Source organism: Sminthopsis crassicaudata, chromosome 3 (genome assembly GCF_048593235.1).
Source record: "Sminthopsis crassicaudata isolate SCR6 chromosome 3, ASM4859323v1, whole genome shotgun sequence".
In the NCBI taxonomy this organism is placed as follows: Eukaryota; Metazoa; Chordata; class Mammalia; order Dasyuromorphia; family Dasyuridae; genus Sminthopsis; species Sminthopsis crassicaudata.
The window spans coordinates 367,128,910-367,149,210 of record NC_133619.1 but is presented as its reverse complement, the minus strand read 5'-3'; the positions used below and the strand labels follow the sequence as shown (position 1 = coordinate 367,149,210).

The following is a 20,301-nucleotide window of genomic DNA, read 5'->3' as shown; positions in this document are numbered from 1 at the left end:
TAATTATCTTAAAAAGTAAACAGGCTTTATATAAAGAAGCCAGTTCGATGGTATGTGATGCTGTCCTCCAATGTATCATCTTTTCTTCATCTTTTTTTGATTCCTTCCCTCCCACTACTCCTTTTTGCACATAGTTGTTTTCTGTCAGAAAATGTTGGCCCAAAGACACAGATGCTCCTTGTTTATTACAGCTGGAGGGTGCTTCCTCCTCCTCCTCCTGGAGTGTGTGGACTGCAGTCAGAAGCTAAAACAATTACAGAGACAAAGTGGAAATGAAAAAAAAATACAGTAATCTAATTCCTCTACTCTTCTCTTCTAAATGATCTGTCTAACTAAGACAGAAATGAAACACATTAATAAAAAGGAGTTTGGTGAGGCAGGCAAAATTTACCGTCTCCACTCTGGGACCTGTTTAAATATTGGGAAGGTCAAAAATAGCCAATTATCATCCTCCCTTTCCTTGGTGTCAGGTCAATAACTCAATCTTTCATGCTGTACCAAAATTTAACTTCAACATCACTCACTCTTTTAACACCCTCCTCCCCCCTTCTTCTGCATCCAAAAGGGCCTCATTACCACATTCATCTTACTTCACCTTCAACTGTTCTTTCAATACTTACCCATGTCCACATTTTCCCTAGGCTGAAAAAGTCAATAAATAAATATTATTTTTCTTGTCTTAATATCTTGTTTTTGCACCACAATAATTTTTCAAAATATACTTCTAACACTATCAAACTCTCTACTGCAACAAAGAAAAACAGGTAAATAATACTGATCAAGAACAGTGTCCGACAGAGGATGCAGCAATCTACAACAGGAGGTTCCCCATAACGAGAAGAAAAAATGTAATTCACTATGTTTTCCAGAAAAAAAAATTAAACATCTACTAAATACACTTTGGAGAGTTTGGGAGAGAGACAGCAACATATAAGATCTTCAACCAGCAATAATCAACCTAACTATCCTTCTTATGCAAATTTCCCCTGGAACATCCTCAAGTCAGCTGAGTATACTTGCTCCCTCCTATATTTTTTTTATTGCCATCTTTCCTTGGCCCACTATAACTCAATTTCCTAACATCCTATAGAAAAAAAACATCATCAAGGATCTCTTTAAAACCTTTAAACCAAATACTAACTCCCATTCTTTGGAACTCCTAACTGTGAGTGTTCTCTAAAGTTGTGTCATGGATTTTCCTTTCTTCTCTTTCTGAACTCTCTCCTGCTGCCATTATCATCTCCCCTGGGTTTAGCTATTACCTCTGTGCAAATAATTCACGGCTCCAGTCTCTCTTCTGAGTTTCAGTACTACATGGCCAGATGCCTATTATATACTGAAAGCTAGACCTACAGACATTGTAAACTTAGCACATTCAAAAGAGAAATATGCATCTTTTCCCTAAAAGCCAAGTCTGTATCAAACTTCCTTATGTCTATTGAGAGCATCATTGTTTTCATTCTCTCAGGTGTATAACCTTGTCATCTTCTTCAAAATCCCCCTCCTCTTTTTTTTCCTCCTCCTCCTTTTCTCTTCCCCCCCTCTCTTTATCTCTGTCTTTTTCTCCCTCTTTCTTTTTTCCTCCTCCTCCCTTTTTTCTCCCCCCTCTGTCTCTATATCTGTCTTTCTGTCTCTCTGATTCTCTCTCTCTCTCTCTTTTTCTCCCCTCTCTTTTTTCCTCCTCTTCCTTTTCTCTCCCCTCTCTCTCAGTCTCTGTCTTTCTCTCTCTTTTTCTCCTCCTCTCTTTATTCTTCCTTCTCCTTTTCTCTCTTTCTATCTCTGTCTCTACCACCCCCCTTTCTCTCTCCATATATCCAAAGATGTCAATTCTTGCCCTCACTACCTTTCACCTACTCTCTGACACAACTGTCCCAAATGGTCTCCCTGCCTCGTCTTTCCCTACTTCAATCTATCTTCCATAATAAAGCTGCCAAAGTGATTTTCCTTAAGTGCAGATCTTACTATACTATTCTCCTACTAAGTTTCAATGGCTCCTTATTACCTTCAGGATAACACAAAACACAGCATTTTGTTTTTTAAATCTCTTTATAACCTGGCCCCAAACTATCTTTCCAGTTTCTCCTTCCTAGATTCTAGGACCTAAGGAAAGAGGTTTTTCCCTCTGTTCACATCACAGGGTTCTGCATCTCTATTTCTCTGTGTCTATACTGGTAACCCCGTTTGCCTGGAATGGATCTGTCTTCCTCTCTGATGCACAGAATCTCACTTCCTTTAAGAAAGCACAAACAACCTCTCCACAACAAAGTCTTTCCAAATCTCCCCCAAAGAAGTGTTCTCCCTGATAAAAACCTTGTATTAGTTCCCTATGTATTTATATGTATGTGCATGATGTTTCTCCTAATAGAATTTAAATTCGTTGAGAGGAAGAATTGTTTATATATATATTTTTTGCATTTATATCTATGGGGAGCTGGATAGAAGATAGGGCCTGCAGTTATCTCTCCGAATTCAAATTTGGTCTCAGACATTTAGGAGCTCCTGAGCAAGTCACTTAACCCTGTTTGCCTCAGGTTTTTCACCTGTAAAATGAGTTGGAGAAGGAAGCAGTATCTTTAACAAAAACAAACAAACAAACAAACAAAAAACCTTTCTAAAAAGAGGTCACAAAAAATTAGAAATGACTAAACAAAAGTTTATTTCTATATGGTCATTGTTTAGCATATGATAAATGCTTAAATACTCTCTTATTGTTCATATAAACTTTGTGAATCCATCAGCACACTGGTTTACATACAACAAATATTTGTGAAGCAACAAACATTTGTGAAGTATTTAATATGTGCCAGCCTAATGCTAAGCATACAGTTCACAGTTAGAAAGGGCTATTTAGTGAAATTTGCCCTTCTTTTCTTTTATCCCTAGCACTTGGCTTAGTGCCTGACATGTAGTAGGTATTTAATACTTGCTGCCCAAGGATCCCTTATTTAAAATTTACAACCACCAGTTACCCAGTCTTTGTATGGAAATCTCAAGTGAGGGAACTAAAACTTCACATGCCATTCTGTATCTCAGTAATTTTCCCTAAAGTCAGATTTAAATTCAGGGAGCTTTCTCACCTCCCACCAGTTCTCTACTCTCTAAAAGGAAGCTAAACAGTTTAATTCTCTACTCACAGGACAACCCTTCCACTATTTGTATACAGATTTTATTTCTCAGATCTTCGCTTTTAAAAACTAAACATCTTCAGTGCATAGAATCATAGATTTCAAACTGAACTCTCAAAGGCTACCTAGTCCTCCTTTTATAATGGGTCAACAATGGCATTGAGAAGTTACAAGCTTAAAGTCACACAGGTAGCAAATGGTAGAACTGGACTCAAATCTAAGTCCTCCAATACTAAAGCTAGTAACAGTTCCATTGTAGCACATTTCCTTGATTACTCTGGCTCAGAAGATAAGATTTCAAACATATCACCATACTATTCATTGTCCTCTGGACACTCTCCAGATGATCAACATCCACAGTAAAATGGGACAATTTCATTCCATCTTCTGCACAATAAGCTCCCCTTAAGGCAATCTGAGATTACATCGGCTTTTTTTAGCTAACACAAATTGATGAGGTAACATGGTGGCCTCGGAGTTAAGAAGACCTAGTTTTAAGTGTTCCTTTGACCCATGCTGACTTTACAATTAGGTGCAAATTACTTATCAAGTCTTTTAAGTTACAGAGAAGTTGTAGAACTGTATGAGTGGAGGTCATCACACTGATATCACAGGTTTAGATAAGGACAAGAACAACGCTATTTAGTGACACTGAGCTAGCAGCATTTTTCACATGAATCATTATGTAACCATGTTCTCTAACCCACAGTCTACTTTTGACATTGACTTTTTTGACCCCAAGTAAAAATTGACATTTATTCCTATTTAAATCCATCTTATTTGATTTGGTCCAGAATTTAGCTTGTTAAGACTCTTTTGGTTGTGGCCTCTATCCTTAAGTATATAGATTATTCCTCTTTCCTCTGTATCATTTCTAAGAACTAGGTTATTTATACCTACAACTCAGCTATTGATAAAACTATTAAAAAGCACAAGGGATTGGTCATAGGTCACTATACTATACGTCTCCCTTCAGATCAACATTAAGCCATTAACGATTACCTTTTGAGACTTGTCATTTAATTAAGTCAGAATCTACCTAACAATTCTAACAGCTAGCTCACATCTCTTCAATTTCTCCTTAAAGATAACTTGAAATTTTATTTAGATCAATAAAACAGGACATATAATTAGTGTTTATTCAAAGTACACAGGAACCAAGTTAAACCTTCTCAGTTTACAAACATAGATCTATGTTTCTCAGATTCACAAGAGAGGAATTAAGGCAAGATATTCCTTAAGTTTTTAACCTGTGAACATTTTGATAACTGGAGTTCAATATAGCTGGTTTTCTTTGTAATCCTATGTATTTTATTTTAGGCATTTAAAAATATATTTTGAGCTTTGTCCATAGGCTTCACCAATCTGTCAAAGGGATTCAGGACATGAAGATGAATAACTCCTCTTTGAGAAGGAAGAAACATGTTTTCATCTCAGAACATCAGGAGTCCAAAGATACAGTGACATGAAAAGAAGTTAGTGCCATTCCAGAAGAAGTTTCTTGGGATCCAAGAAAGACTCATCAGCACTGAACAAAATTCGATCCAAGTGGCATTTATGCTATTTTCTGATCATAATCACAGAAAAGTACTCCTGAGCTATCTTCTCACTTCATGGATAACAAAAGCAGGTCTCCTGAAATTACTACTTACAGTAGTTCTCTGTCCAGTTCTCTATGCCCAAAACTTCTTATAGTTCACAAAAAGGGAGGGAAAGTTAGAGGATATAATGTATGTGTGTGTGAGTGGAGAGTGTATGTGTAAGTGTGTGTAAGAGTATGTGAGTGTATATCTGTGTGTGTGTTAAGTGTGTGTGAATGGAGAGTGTGTGAGTGTGTGTGAGGATATGTGTATGAGTGTATGTGTGTGAATGTGTATGTGAGTGAAGAGTGTGTGAGTGCATAAGTGTGAGTAGGTGTGATTATTTGTATATGACTGGGTGTGAGTTAAGTGTATATGTGAGTGGAAAGTTTGTGTGTGTGTGTGTGTGTGTGTGTGTGTGTGTGTGTGTGTGTGTGTGTGTGTGTGTGAGAGAGAGAGAGAGAGAGAGAGAGAGACAGAGACAGAGACAGAGACAGAGACAGACAGGCTGTAGTATCCTCCTTTAGAATGCAGAGTCCCTGAAGGCAGGAGCTACTTCCTTTTGCCTTTACCTCCCCAGGACTTATTGCAGTGACTAGGACAAAGTAAGAGGCTGGTAAATGCTTGTTGACTGAGTGTGTGTTTGGGTCAGAAAGGACAAATTGTCCATGCAAGGGAGAACGCAGTGCACTGCCCTGTGTATCTGATTTTAGACATGCCATAATCTCAGCCTGACTGGAATCAATTGTGTGCAAGGTGATTAATCACTGTCTCCCCCTGAGACATTCAAGGTCCTGTTGCCTATTCTTAGAACACAAGAAATATAACGTTGAAATATGACTCTTGGGTTTTTGTTCTTTCCATGCCTTTTTAATAAAGTAGCGGAAGAAATCTTGCCATGGGCTCAGCTGAGTTATGGAGTTTATCTCCTTAGTGGCAAGGTTCCATTCCTCACCACTGTCACCAAACAAGACCAAATGCAGCTACAAGGAGGCTGGTAGAGGAGGACAAAGGCTCAGAATTCACAGCAGGCAGCGATTTATCATATGGATTAATTGCTCAGAAAGACAGGTTTTCTTTGCGTGTTTCTATAAACACAGCCGCTAAAGAACAAAATTAATTTAGCTAATCAGCAAAACCTCATTGCTCTGCATGGCAAGACATGGTTTATTTGTTTTTGATGACTGAGGTTAATGAATCACAGCTCAGCCCCAATCGCAGCTGGTGAAATAAACAACACCTCTGGGTGTTACTTACCTGAGAAAAGGTCTCCACTCACACCTCCCCCTTAATGCCCCACCTTCCCCACGTACCTTCTCAGCGTATTCTGAGACAATCTGCTTGATCTCCTCGGAGCGAAGCCCCACAATCTGGCCTACTGCACTCGCAGTAAGTCGGCTCTGGAATAGCAGCAAGGAGCATTATTTTAGAAGCAACTTTCACGAATGATAATGACTGAGCTCTCTGAATTTTCCTTGCAAAGGCATGTTAAGACTTTTTTGTCTAGCATAGGAAATAATTCTATTCATGCTCCTATTTATCACTCAATTTAAGGATAGGAACCCAGTAAATAAATAATCCAAACATGTATCCAGATAAACAATTTAACAAACACCTCCCGCTACTTTCTGTATTTCAAGTTGTTCATCATCATTATCATGGTTAAACATTCATAGAGCACTTTAACACTTTTTTAAAAAACCAATGTAAGTTTGTTATTTTACTTGAATCTCACAACAACCAAGTGAAATGAGTTATTACCTCTAATTTATAAGCGAGGAAACTGAGGTTTGGAAGAGTTCAAAGACTTCCCAAGCTTATATATCTAGTTGAAGTTTTAAACCCAGATCTCCCTAAGTCCCAGGTTGGTACTCTTAGCTAGTTTCTCCCTGGAAAGAAAAGATACAGGCTAAACAACCTCTCACCTTAAGGGCTACGCATGAAGCTAAATAGAAAGCTTTTATAGCTGAAAGTGACCTCAGAGATCATTGTGTCCAAAATGATCCATTTTACAGATGGGGAAACTGAGGCCTCAGAGGGGTCAAAGTCACACCAATGATAAGTGACAGATCTTCTAACAAATTCAGTGTTCTTTCTATGTACCATAGTACCAGTCCTAAGAATGAGAGCTGGAAGACATGATATTTTGGGAGAAAAAAACAAAGAGAATGGAAAACAGAAGGCAGGGTGATGGGAGGGATAAAGAGCAGCACAAGAGAAAATAAAGATACATTAACATGAGGATACATACATATATAGATATGTATATGTGTGCATAATTGACTTTGGATATATATAAAAACCTATGTATCTATTTGTAAATGTGTGTGTGTGTGTGTGTGTGATGGAGAAAAATAAAAGTCATTGACAATGGCCTCAGAAACTCCGAGATTTGGGCCAAGCTCTGCTTCTTACTTGCTGTGTGACTTTAATCAAGATATTTTTCAATTCTGGGCTTCAATTTCCACATCTGTAAAATGTTTACACATGAAATCCTACTGAGGCAGAAATAGGGAAGGAATTTGGGTTTTGAGAAGAAAAAAAAGCAGCAAAAGAAGTGATTCACTTTCGATTAAGAAGGAAATTAGTGTGGAATAGTGAATAGAGCTCTCAACTTGGGGGCCAGGAAGATATGAGTTCAAATCCTGTCTGTTTCAGACCCTCAATAGCTGCAGGACTCTGGGCAAGTCACTTAACCTCAGATTCTCAGTTTTCTGATCTGTAAATAGGGGAAATAATAGAATCTCCCTCAGAGGGATGTTGTCAGGACCAAATTAGAAAACATATAAAGGTTTTGCAAATCTAAAGCAGTACATTTAAAAGTACACACAAATACATATATATGTATGGATGTATGCCCTTTAAACAAACACTTTACAACAAAAATGAAAAGGTAAAAAACTGCATTACTCTTCTGATACAGGTATATGGAATTGTCATATGTTCTTCAAATATCACTTCAGATATACAGCAGCACTGAAAATAACATTAAAAGCTATTTTTTTCAAGTGTCACATCACACCTTTTACAACAGGCATTGCCATTGAATGGAAATAGAAATTCATAATGTTTCTTCAATAGGGAAGGCCACTAAAGTATATGATATGAAAAAATAAGGTGCTGGGGGATATAAGAGACACTATTATAAGAGAAAGTTCATGAAGAGATAGATAGGCTATTCCCTGAACCACAGAAAGTACTGAAACATTCCCATTGCAACTTACCTCTTCTGTTGCCATAGCAGCCATTTTAGTCATCAGGGTTTCAATATGGCGCTAATGAAAGAAAAATGACAAAAAAAGTGAGCAAACCATTAATTTTTAAAACTAAACTATTATACTTGAAGAATGCAAAGTGACTCTTTAGGATGAGATTTGGGAATTTTTTTTCCCCCTCTGGTCAATTCAATTTTTTAATGATGTAAAATGAGGTAAGTTGGAATTATGACTGTAATGAAATGACCACCTTGCACCTTCTGGCTACAGAAAGGGACTAACCATTTTAGAAAGCTAGAGATGAAAGTCAAATTTCTTCCACGCTGGCTCAAATTCAACCCTAAGCTTTCTTTCTACATGGCCCACACACCTCTTCGGCAGCTTGAAGCTCATCTTCGTCAAGGGATTTTCCTGACCCTGAGAACCCAGGAGACAACACCACTTTCTTGTCCTCAGTCTGTGAAAATCATAAGCAAGATGTTAGTGCCAGAGTATGGATTGTTAAAAAAAATGTTTTAATTCAATTGAAAACAAATATTGCCCTATATTGCTAATTCTCTATTCCCTCTATCTCCCCAAACATAAGCTACTTAAAGTGCCTCTATTTCTGAACATGTCTGTACAATGAGATATCTCACATGTAACAAGAATTTGATAATGACTTTTGACTGATCAGAACATGATGAAGGCATAAAAGAGAGAAAGACATAAATGACACTAAAAGAAAATATAAGCTCTTTGAGGACAGGGATTGTCAAAATAGTAACTGATTAAATATCAGAAGAACATTAGTGAAAATCACTGTCACAGGAACTCAGAAGAGTGAGAAATCACTTTTGGGTCAATGGTTCTTGAAGAAAGAATATGAAGATGAGTACGGAATGAGATTTCGAGATTTGCCAAAAAGTCAGAAGGGAAGTTCATGGGCAAGAAAAAACAAATAGCATTAGGGGTAATAACCAAAGGGATTAATGCCTTTATCATATCAATATTAGAATGCACCCTAGAATGGTGCTTTTGAAGAAACATTGAGCAATGTTGCTAAGAGTTTAACTTTTAAGTTTAAATCTTTAATCAAAATTGAAATCAAATCTTTAAAACAACAAAAAATCCTATTGTGACACATCTGTAAGAAAGGGAACGTCTGTAATAAAATACCCATCAATCTATTTATCGACTGGTTGGCAACCTTCTTCCTGGCCTAGTTAATGTTTTGGTGGTGGTTGTGGTTGTTCTGTGCTGTTGTTTCTGGCCCACTTATGCTTATATATAAGCCCACTTGCCTATGGCCCACACAGCCAATGTATCAGAAGAATATTTGAACCCAAGTCTCTAAACTTCAGGGTCATCTCTCTATCCTTTATACCACCCTGCCTTGAAGAGATAATGATCTGCAAACAAATACCACAGTTTATTCTTTTTTAATTTTTCTTAGGAAAGTAGAACTTGCCTTCTAATTCACTCTCCTTTGTAAAATAACTATGTGGGGTCACTATTTTATTTAATCCCTTTCTTTTTTTTTTCCTTTATTTCTATTTTTAGGTTCCTTGCACTGAGATTATCAATAGAGCAGGGACTATATCTAATTCTTATTCTGTATTCCAAGGGTCTAAAGTAGAGGTCCCCAAAGAAAAATAGTGGAAACCTCTGGCCAATGTGGATCTGCATTGCCTGTGAGTAGTCAGGAGAGAAGAGTTAAAGACTGTTGATATGTCTCTTTCACTTCACTTTAACAGCAAGATTGACTTCCCTGCCAGCAGTCAATGGGCCTTGCCTGTCAGTATTATCACTCAACTTTAACCGATGCAGACTTCAGAGCCAGCATGTTCTTGAGGGGGGAAACACTGAACTTGTAACTTGGAAGCATGGATTCTGCTTATAATAGCTGTGAGACAGCCAAGCAAGGTATATAGCCCTTTAGGTCTCTTTTTTCCTCACTGATCAAATCAGAGTAGTGCTACCTGTATTATTTCCATTATAGGACTCTTGCAAGGAAAGCTTCTTTCTTTCAATAAATTAACAGCAAGATATTATATAAATGTCACTTACTGTTACATGGACACCAACTGCTTATTACAAAAAGTAAGAAGTCTCTGGCCTATTCCATCATGGTAAATGTTTTAACAAGTAACTGATGATAAAAAATTCTATTCTTGAGATGATTAAAAGTTTTTGTCTTTTTTTAATCTCATTAAAGAGGGTAGACTGTTAAATATATTACATATTAGATAGGTAAACAATTAAATTTTTTTTCAGGCTTGGTCTTGGTTAATTGTTGAATAGTTCTACTTTGTTTCATGGAAGGGGTTGAGGAGGGACAGACATATTGGGAATTAATTGTGGCATTTAAAGTATAATTAAACTTTGAAAGACAAACTTTGAAAAGGCTGTGTATTCTTTTCTTTCTTTAAAAAAAAAAAATTAGAAAAGGAAAGAAAAGATCCCAAGATTATAAGATTCAGAACTGGAAAGAACTTGTAGTATAATGCTTTCATATTATAAGTTAGGAAACTGAGGCCCAGAATCATTAAGTGACAAGCAATAATTTGCAAGACTAGGATTTCAACTCAAGTCCTCTGACTCCAAAGCCAACTATCCTTTCGTTATGGCATAAAGGTCTTCTACAATCCAATCGATGTTAAGGAAATGAGTCTATGAATTATTTTAAATTGCTTTACCTTCTCTCCAGTTTCATTTAATATAAAACATTCTGTTTTTAAGTAGTAACTATTTCATTTCTTACCTTTTCTGTTTTGCTCTGTCTACTTAATCCATATCGCCTATATAAGGCAAAAAAAAAAAAAATTAATAAAGACATCAGTTAAATGATTATTTTAAAATTTATATTTGCCTTATTTCACCTATTTCACCTATTACAAACTTGCTTTAGATATTTTTTCCCCTGAGGCAATTGGGGTTATGTGACTTGCCCAGGGTCACACAGCTAGGAAATGTTAAGTGTCTGAGGACACATATGAACTCAGGTCCTCCTGATTTCAGGGCTAATGCTTTATCCACTGCATTGATTAGCTACCCCAGATAGATTTTCTAAAAAAAGTTGACACTTCAAAACAACACAAACATCTTTTCTCCTGAATGTTAATAGAAGAAACATTCTGACCTTCCTATTTCTATTCCTGTTGAAAGAACTTTATCTAGTAGCAAAAAAATAAATAAATAAATAAATCTTAATTTTCTAATCTGAATAAAGAACAAGCCTTTCTTAAAATGGTAATTACCACCAAACAAACAAACAAAAACAACCTAAACATATCAAAAATCAATGAATACAAAGAATGAGCATCTATAAATGGTTTTTAGACTAAATTAGCTTACTGAAAAAGGAAAGGAGGGGGGAATTTTCTGTGTTCAAACTGTGATGTGCAACTTACTAATTCTAAATTCTACTCAATTCAGAGATGATACTTAATCTATCATGCCAGTGATTAAGTTTTATTTTAGGAAAGCCCAAGTTAAGAAAAATGCACAAATACACTTTAATTTCTATCAGCATTTTTTTTTTAAATCCATGCTAGGCAAAAGCTAGAAAAAGAACCATAACAACAAACTAATCTTACATTTCAAGTTGAGTTTAGGTGGAAACATATAACTAAAAGAACGCATTTTACTTAAAGCCAATTAAAAATAGTTCATAATCTCTAAGATTTTGTGATCTAAATATAACAAATAATGCAGATCAAAAAAAGGGAAGATGATGTCTAGGTCCAAGATAAACTCAAAATGAATACACTGTTTCAATATAAAGGGTAATAATACACAAATTATGGAAGGGAGTATGAAAGAAATTACCTGTCAGATCTATGGATAGGGGTAGAATTTATGAACAAACAAGAGACAGAGGTTCCACATAAAGTGAGAAATTTTGATTATGTTAAGTTTTTGCACAAACAAAACTAATGCAGCCAAAATTAGAAATAAAGCAGAAAACTGGGGGAAAAAATTTAAAGCATGTTTCTTTGATAAAGGTCTCATTTCACAAGTTAATATAGAGAATTGAACAAAATTTATAAAAATACGAGTCTTTCTCCAACTGATAAATGATCAAAGGATATGAATAGTTAGTTTTCAGAGGAAGAAATAAAAGTTATCTATAATCATATGAAAAAATGCTCTAAGTCACAAATAATGAGAGAAATGCAAATTAATACAACTCTGAGATACAACAAATTAATACAACCCATCAGAATAACTAATATCACAGATACATGCTGGAGGAAATGTGGAAAAACTGGTACAAATGCAGTGATGGAGTCTACACTTTGATTCTATCAATTATCTGTCTGGAAGGATAGCTTTTTATATCATGAGTTCTTTGGCGTTATGGTGGATCATTTTATTGACAGAATTGCTATATCTTTCACATGTGGTTATCTTTACAGTGTTGCTATAAGTACTTCACTTTGCACCAGTTTATAGAAGTCTTCCCTGGTCTTTCTGAAACTATCTTCATCATAATTTATTTTGCACAATAGCATTAATTTACTTTTTTTTTTCAGAGCATGGGTAATTCAAAAATATGTTTTACAATACTTCATATATATAAAATGGATGTCCTATTTTTTACATTTTCAGTGGGAAAAGGAATAGAGGGAAGAATGGATTTAAAACTGAAAATAAAAATAAAATTAAAAAAAATTATACCTAGTACTGAGGGAAGTCCTAATGATACAAACATAAGGAAACAAGACAATCTTTGCCTTTCAAGGATTTCCCACATTCTAAAGGGGGAAGACAACATATAAATAGGAAATGAAAAGATTTCATTGACACAGGTTTTGATGGGAGAAGGATAAGGATGATACCGATAATTCAGGGAATGTAGTGTGAAGATGGCTAGAAAATCACTGTTAAAACAAAGATCCCTACACAAGCTTCCAGTCTCCAGAAATGCCCCCTCCTTTTTTTTTCTAAGTTTTTAAAAATTTATTTTTCAAAAGACATGCAAGAATAGTTTTCAACATTCACCCTCACAGAACCTTGTTTTCCCATATTTTTCTTCCTCCCCTCACTACCTCACTCAGCTAGACAGCAGGTAATCCATTATAGATTAAACATATGAGAAATGATCCTTCCAACATAGAGAAGACACCTATAAGTAGGAATAAGATTATGGCAGACACATTAAAAAGCCCTTTACAAAGCCCTTTCTTTACAACCACAATAAAGTAGACTTACATAATACAAATACTAATATCTGCCAACTTACAGATCAAGAAATTTATAACAAGTTTCTTTAATAAAATTCACAGAGCTTGAGAGACCTAAGATCACAGGACTTGAACACAGGTCTATTGCCTCTAAGTCCACAATACTAGGCTACCTTTCTATTTCCTTCCTCAAAAGTAACCTAACAATGTTTCTAACAAAGAACAAGCTAGACCAAGCCAACAGACCCAAGTGCAGTCTGCACGTAGAACAGTAACCTAACTCCTGCCCTGCTTAGCCTTCTCTCTGTTCTTTCTGCTGTAGACTTTGGACTCTCTTTTTTTCAGAGACCAAGAAAAGCCTGATGCAGCGTCCAACTGGTCTAACCATCTCCTTCCCTGTGCAGAATGAAGCATGAGAACTGTGGTAATAAAGTGACTCAACTCAGCAACTTATTCCTCCACAGAAAATGTAAATCCTACCATTTGTCTGCATAAAGAAAAGTCAAGCCACTACACTATTATTTTGCTTTCATCCTTCAGTTGCTTCCTTCTCCATTGCCCACTAAACATTCATTCTCTTCTGGTCTCTCTCTCTCTCTCTGAAGTCCCAATTTCAATACTGTCTTATGCTAACAGCTTGCTCTCAATTTTCAACTGAAGTGCCAGCTCTTTCTTTCTTTCTTTCTTTCTTTCTTTCTTTCTTTCTTTCTTTCTTTCTTTCTTTCTTTCTTTCTTTCTTTCTTTCTTTCTTTCTTTCTTTCTTTCTTTCTTTCTTTCTTTCTTTCTTTCTTTCTTTCTTTCTTTCTTTCTTTCTTTCTTTCTTTCTTTCTTTCTTTCTTTCTTTCTCTCTTCTCTCTCTCTCTCTCTCTCTCTCTCTCTCTCTCTCTCTCTCTCTCTCTCTCTCTCTCTCTGTCTCTCTCTCTCTCTCTGTCTCTCTGTCTCTCTCTCTGTCTCTCTGTGCAATATGTCTGCAAACTCTGTGACATCAGGGCTACCTTTTCCTTATCAGAAAAACAAAGACCTTTGGTGGAAAATACAAGGGACATCTAGTTCCAAAGAACCAAAACTGTATTCTTTAGTGAGGGAAAAAAACAACAATATTGAAATGTAAATAGTATACTCTAAGGTCCATGAGGGCAGAGATTATTTCTCATTTTGTCTTATAGTCTTAGTTTCTAGAATAACATTTTGAAAATACCAAGCATTGCATTTGAAATTAAAAGATTTAGGATTGAACTTTAATTCTCATGACACTTCTGTGACTGGGCAAGGATTCAGTTTCTATGAATCTCAATTGCCTTATCTTTAGGAGTTTGAACTGTATCACTTCTAAGGTTTATTTCCAGTCTTAAGATTCTACTGTTCTATGCCTCTACACTTGAGGAGAGGGCGTGTATAGTTAAATCAGGAATAAAATGATGTGACACACTAATTAATAAAATATGTAATTTAATTTTAATTAATTCACCATGCATTTACTGAAGATCCAGCATGTGTAATCTCATTGCCAGGTACTATGACAACCACAAAAGAAATAGAATAAATCCAATTCAACAAATCATGTACTGGTACTAGATGCTAGGATTTAAAGGCCTATGGAAAGTAACAGACATTATATTAGAGAAAACCTTTAAACATAATAGGTAATCAAGAATTTGGTCTTGTGGGTCCAAGAGCTATGTGGCACAGTAGAAATGGTGCTAATTTGGAGCCAGCAGGCCTGGATTAGAACCCTAACTCTACCATATTCTACCTTTGTGGCCCTGAGCAACACACTTCATCTCCCTGGGCCAGAGTTTTTTCACCTACAAAATAAAGGGGTTTGATGGCTTCTTAGATCTCTTCTAGTTTTAAATCTATGATGGTTGAGTGAAAAGTAGTGCTATTCAGGGCAGAATTATTGGAGAAAGTCAATCTTACAAGGCTAAAATTTGCACTGGTAATGAAGAAAGGAAAAGAATTTCAGGACAAGAAGTGGAATAAAAATAAACTATTTTTTGTTTTATTATTTATTCAAAATGACTTACTGCCTAGATTACTAAGCAATCTCTTTTGCTTAGGATGTAGGATTAAATATCAAACAAGCATATTTTTTCTTCTGTATCTAACAGCTTATTAATGCATTTCTAAGAAGGAGCAATAAGTTTACTAATAACAGTATGATTGGAGGAGGTCATATTTTCCTGGAAACTGGGAAAGGACTTTTCTGATACTCTTGTGCTCTCACTCCCAATTAGATCACAGGACTCTTTCTCAATTCTTGGTCCCACCCCCTATTCCTGAGTCCATAAACAAATTCTCACCTCCCCTCTCTCCCAAGTAAAATGAAAAGAATGGTCCAAATTCTCCAAGATCACTTAAAATATGCTGAATATTTCAGTTACTGGTCAACTTATCTCACGCTTAGAACTCTGCAGAGACAAGACTATTAGTTCTTACTCACTGTAAGCTCTTCCAAAGAATACAAAAACTTCTGGCCCTGTAACTTTTCCTCCTTCTTAATCATGTTTAACATCTGGCAAGATTTCTACGGGTAGTTTCTTGGATTTGTACTACCAGAGGTTAAAGTTTTTAAAAAGGCAGAGATTGCTGGGAGCTGCTGGATACTGGAACAGCTCTGTGGCCTGGAAGGTTAGCACCCTACATTATTTGGCATCAGTGGTACTGACAGCAAAGTAACCTTTTCCTCTGTTAAGTGATAGTAAGTAATTGTGTCTACTCTGAGAAACAGGGTGGCTTAATGCAAAGGTAGGGCTCTAATAGCAGGATTTTGGAAACTAAACTACATTAAGGAGGAAGGATATACTGGGAAAGACCCCCTTTCTTGTTTTCTTATAATATTAACTACCTACAGGGTTAGCTTTGAATTTAGCTGCCTAATTCAAAATTAGCTGTCTGAACTTCAAGCCTCTAACCTAAAAGATCGCATTTGCATTGGTGACTGCCATGAAGATAATCAAGACTTGACTAGTGATGAAATGTTCTCTATCAAACATGGATAATATATGCATAATACTATGAGAGTAGCAAGTATGTATAACTTGGAAAGCGAGCCAACTACCTTCAAAATAATTTGGTTCCATGTGTCAATAGCAACTACTTAAGAAAATAAATGTTTTAATCCTGCTGGAAAATCACAAAAATAAAGTTCAATTTCATCCCTGTTCCAGGGAGATTTGTTGGCAGGGAGAACAATCTGATATGCCTTCTGATCCCTCCAGGAGATGTTAGTCAAAGAGAGTTGTTAGTGCAGATTATCATGCTGAGGGCCAGGTTAGGGAAGAGCAAAAGAAGCCATAACTGTTCCCAAAACAGATCAAGAAGAGCAAAGAGAAATACTCACAATGTAAAATCAGTAAATCTAGGAAGAAAACACACATAAGGTACAAAGGGAAACTGAAGGTCAAGAACTAGTGTCAACAGAAAGATGTAAAAGCATATAATCATCTTATAGAGAACTAAAGGTCAGTCAGCTGGAATTGAAGGACTTAGCTGAAAAAAATAAACAAACAAATCCCAACAACTCTAAAATAGTGAGAAAGCCAAATTTTCTTTTTTTTAATTCTTCCTTTGCATTTAAAATAATACTTATAAGAAACTGGAATTTTTTTCTTTTTTCTAATGTTATAGTACATTTAGAATACTAGATTTTTCTTTTTTGTCTTCTCTCAACTCCTTAGAGAAGTACAATACCAAATGACAGAGGCATGAAATCCAAAAGCATCAGGAAGCCCTAAAAGTGCCAACAAAACCCATTCCCTAAAGAGAGAGGAAAACAAAAAATCCTTGTAAAAGGCACAATTAGTTATTGCACATTTATGATTTTTATTTTTGAACAGGAATCTCAACTATGAATCCTACAACCTCTGGCTCTATTAGGACTACAGAGCCTACCCACAGAAAACACATACGAAATTTGACACCAGAACGAAAAATTCCAATGCTAGGAAATCTCATGATATAAAACTAGTAATTGAACACAGCCAACCTTTCCAACGAAAGAGCAGTTTAATGACAAGCTTCAATGAAAAGCTTCAATTGGAAATTTTTACTAAAGGAGCAAGCAGAGTTTTATTACCTGCCATATTCCAAAAGTGTAGTGTGGACTCGAGATTCTTCATCCAGAAGCTCCTCAGTTCCCTTTTGACGCCTGTATTTTCGACGCGGTTTGTAAACATCCTGAAAAGCCAATCAGAAAATCAAATTGTCAAACACAGAAAGGACTAGTCTGAGTTTTAATACAAATGCAACAATCCAGAAAGATATGTGATCTCACAGATGTGGGAAACCCCCAAGACTAGTTCACAACCTGTTATGCCTTTCTAGACTGGATAACTATTTGACCATGCCTTTTTCTATGTTTGCCACAAAATGTTCACCCATTTTTCTGGGGACCTTACTCTCACTTTATTGCCATTACATGCATATGAAGGAAGAAATAAAAAAATAAAAGTTATTTTTTCCCTCCCCATTCTTTTCACACATCAGACATGGAATGCTATGATTTTTGTTTTGAGGAATCTAATCCTAATCATGTAAATTCACTAGTCATCTGGTTGTCAATAGTTATTAGATATTTTTGTGCTGCCTTACTGTGAGGCAAGTACATAAATTCTGAGTAAAGACTTTACAAAGTTTCTGCCCTAAAGGAGTTTTAAGTCTAATAGAGAAAAAATGAAGACAAGAATGAAATATAGGAAAATATATATGGATAATTAATAATTAGATAAAATTCAACTGAACAAAACCCTCAATTATCAAGGGTCCCTTGTCCATAGTCCACTTCAATAAACAACAAAGATTTGTTGTAGCTTTTTTCAAAGCAACTAGAATTAAGTGACTTGCCCAAGGTCACATAGCTATTGTCAGAACTCATGATCCTCCTGACTCCAGGGCTCTATCCACATGCTACCTAGCCACTCCAATTTATTGAACTTCTTTTGTAGGCAGTACTGTAAACTAGATGCTGAGTGAGGGTAAAAATATTTAGATAGCATAGTTTCTGTCTTCATAGAACTGATAGTCTAATAAGCCAATGACACAAACAGATTTAACTGAAGTATAAGATAAAGCATGAAAAATAACAATGGGGTAAATTTAGAAAAGAGACAAATCACAAGGATGAAAATAATTTGTTATAAGATATTAGGACAGGGTGGTATTATGTAGAATCTCTTCCATAACTGGCTCAGTATCCAGTATTTTATACTACCAGTCTGATACAGGAACACTAATTAAAATCTTAAAAGATCCTCATCAAATAAAAGAAAATTAACTTATGTCCATTAGACTTTGCTAATAAAGATAGCAAAAAAGATTCAGACACTTCAGAAAAATTTCCAAGAACAAAGTTTGAAATAGAAAATTTTTCATGGAAAATTCCTTGGTCACCTGAAATTCCTGGAAAAATTAGTCATTCTGGAAAGCTACAGTAAATGCTTTAACTTTTAATATTAAAAAATTTTTTATTATAGCTTTTTATTTATAAAACATATGTATGGGTAATTTTTCCAACATTGACTCTTGCAAAATCTTCTGTTCCAACTTTTCCCCTTCTCTCCATCCCCTCCCCTAGATGACAGGTGGTCCAATACATGTTATAATATTTAAATTTTTGAAGGAAATTTTTTGATGTTCTTTCTTGACTTTTAAAATTAATGTACTATCCTGTAGCTTTGGTTATGGATGGTATGGGAAATAAGGATGAGTGACTTAGCTTTGTTGGTATAGTCAGGATCTGCTCACTCTTCCAAAATAGTAAACTCTACTGGCTGAAGTGCCCTTAGCATAGCATGTGGTAACCTTGTGGACTACTAAAGACAAATGGCTGCCACATAAATCATCCCTATTAACAACAACCACAATGGAATATGGGAGAGATTCATCATGTCTTTGTCTACAGACCTAAGGAGCAGGTGGTTATTTTCTCCCTTAAAATGCAAGCTAGAAAGGACTTTGAAGATCATGTAAATCAACCCCTTATTTACAGAGCAAAAATCAAAGACCAAAAGCTTGACATTCAATGCAACAGAATCAGATAACAAGGACAGGACTATGCCATAACCAACAAATTTACTTCTTCCCTTTTCATTCTTTCTGATGAGTCACTGAGACTTGGATGCCTTCTCATGACATAGCAACCTAGTCTATCCTTTCCAGCTTTGCTTATGTGCCCTGATTCACTGGTGCAAGTGGGAGAGTTGGAATACTCCTTGTTCCCCAAAGGCCCTTTTTGCCTTTCCCTTTTCCAATATCAGTAAGCAGGCTCATCTGCTTCTCCTTTAAGGTTTACTTTATTTAAATTTGTCATCCAATTCAGACCCTTATCCCCTTATCCTGCTGCTGATTATGCTTTGCCAAATACCAGTTCTGGACTACTTCTACTATCCAAATAGTCTTTTTTCCTATTCATGTCCTTTGAATAGAGCTAGAGAAAATCACAAAACTTACTATAAATTTATGTTACACAATATCAATTGGGCTCTCATTGCAACAAGAGGATCTTTTTATACCTCCCTAATCAATTCATATTCCTAATTTTCACTATGGTTGTTCTACATCATTTCATACCCACTCAAAACTCTCACAACTCCTCTTCTTCCAGCTTCAGTCAAGGACATTGTTTCTTATATCTTGAAAAAACTGAGGTCATTCCCTAAGAGTCCCACCTTACACCTCTACCCCTTATTTCACATTTTGCATCCTCCACTCTTCCCTCTGTCACCCATCTGCAAGAAAGAGGTAGTTCTCCTTTCCAAAGAAAACCCTTCAACATACAACCTAGATCCCATCTTATCTTATCTTCTTCACTGGACTGAACCTTCTATAATCTTTGCTCTCTCAGTAATCTTCCATCTCTATTAAAAGCTTCCTTAATGCTCACACACATGACCATAATTCACTCATCCTGGGAAAATGTGTGCTTGATTTGACCATCCCCATTGACTAATCTCCCCCTATGTCTCATCACTCCTTCTATTTCCTTGTTAAATTTTCATCCAGATCAAGCCCACAAATCATGGTTTCTCCTCCTTCCCTTCCTCTTTAAGACTGTGTCCTGGACCCTTTTCTATATTCCTTCTATACTATTTAACTTGGTGATGTCACAATTTCTGTGGGTTCAATAGTTATTTCTATATATAATTCTGACATCTCATATTAGTCAGTCAAAAGGTATTTATTCAGCATTTACTATTTGCCACTCTCTGTGCTA

At 35.9% G+C, this 20,301-nt stretch overlaps 1 protein-coding gene across 1 annotated transcript in view; it reads right to left on the bottom strand.

Moving 5' to 3' along the window:
• Positions 1-20,301, bottom strand: part of CCDC93 (CCC complex scaffolding subunit CCDC93) — a 119,819-nt gene that overhangs the window by 64,978 nt on the left and 34,540 nt on the right. The window contains exons 7-11 of the mRNA XM_074301850.1: positions 17,167-17,267; positions 10,664-10,700; positions 8,291-8,377; positions 7,930-7,980; positions 6,019-6,105 (exon numbers count right to left, since the gene is read on the bottom strand). Coding sequence (XP_074157951.1) covers positions 6,019-6,105; positions 7,930-7,980; positions 8,291-8,377; positions 10,664-10,700; positions 17,167-17,267 — 363 coding nt within the window. The remainder of the gene's footprint in view (positions 1-6,018; positions 6,106-7,929; positions 7,981-8,290; positions 8,378-10,663; positions 10,701-17,166; positions 17,268-20,301) is intronic.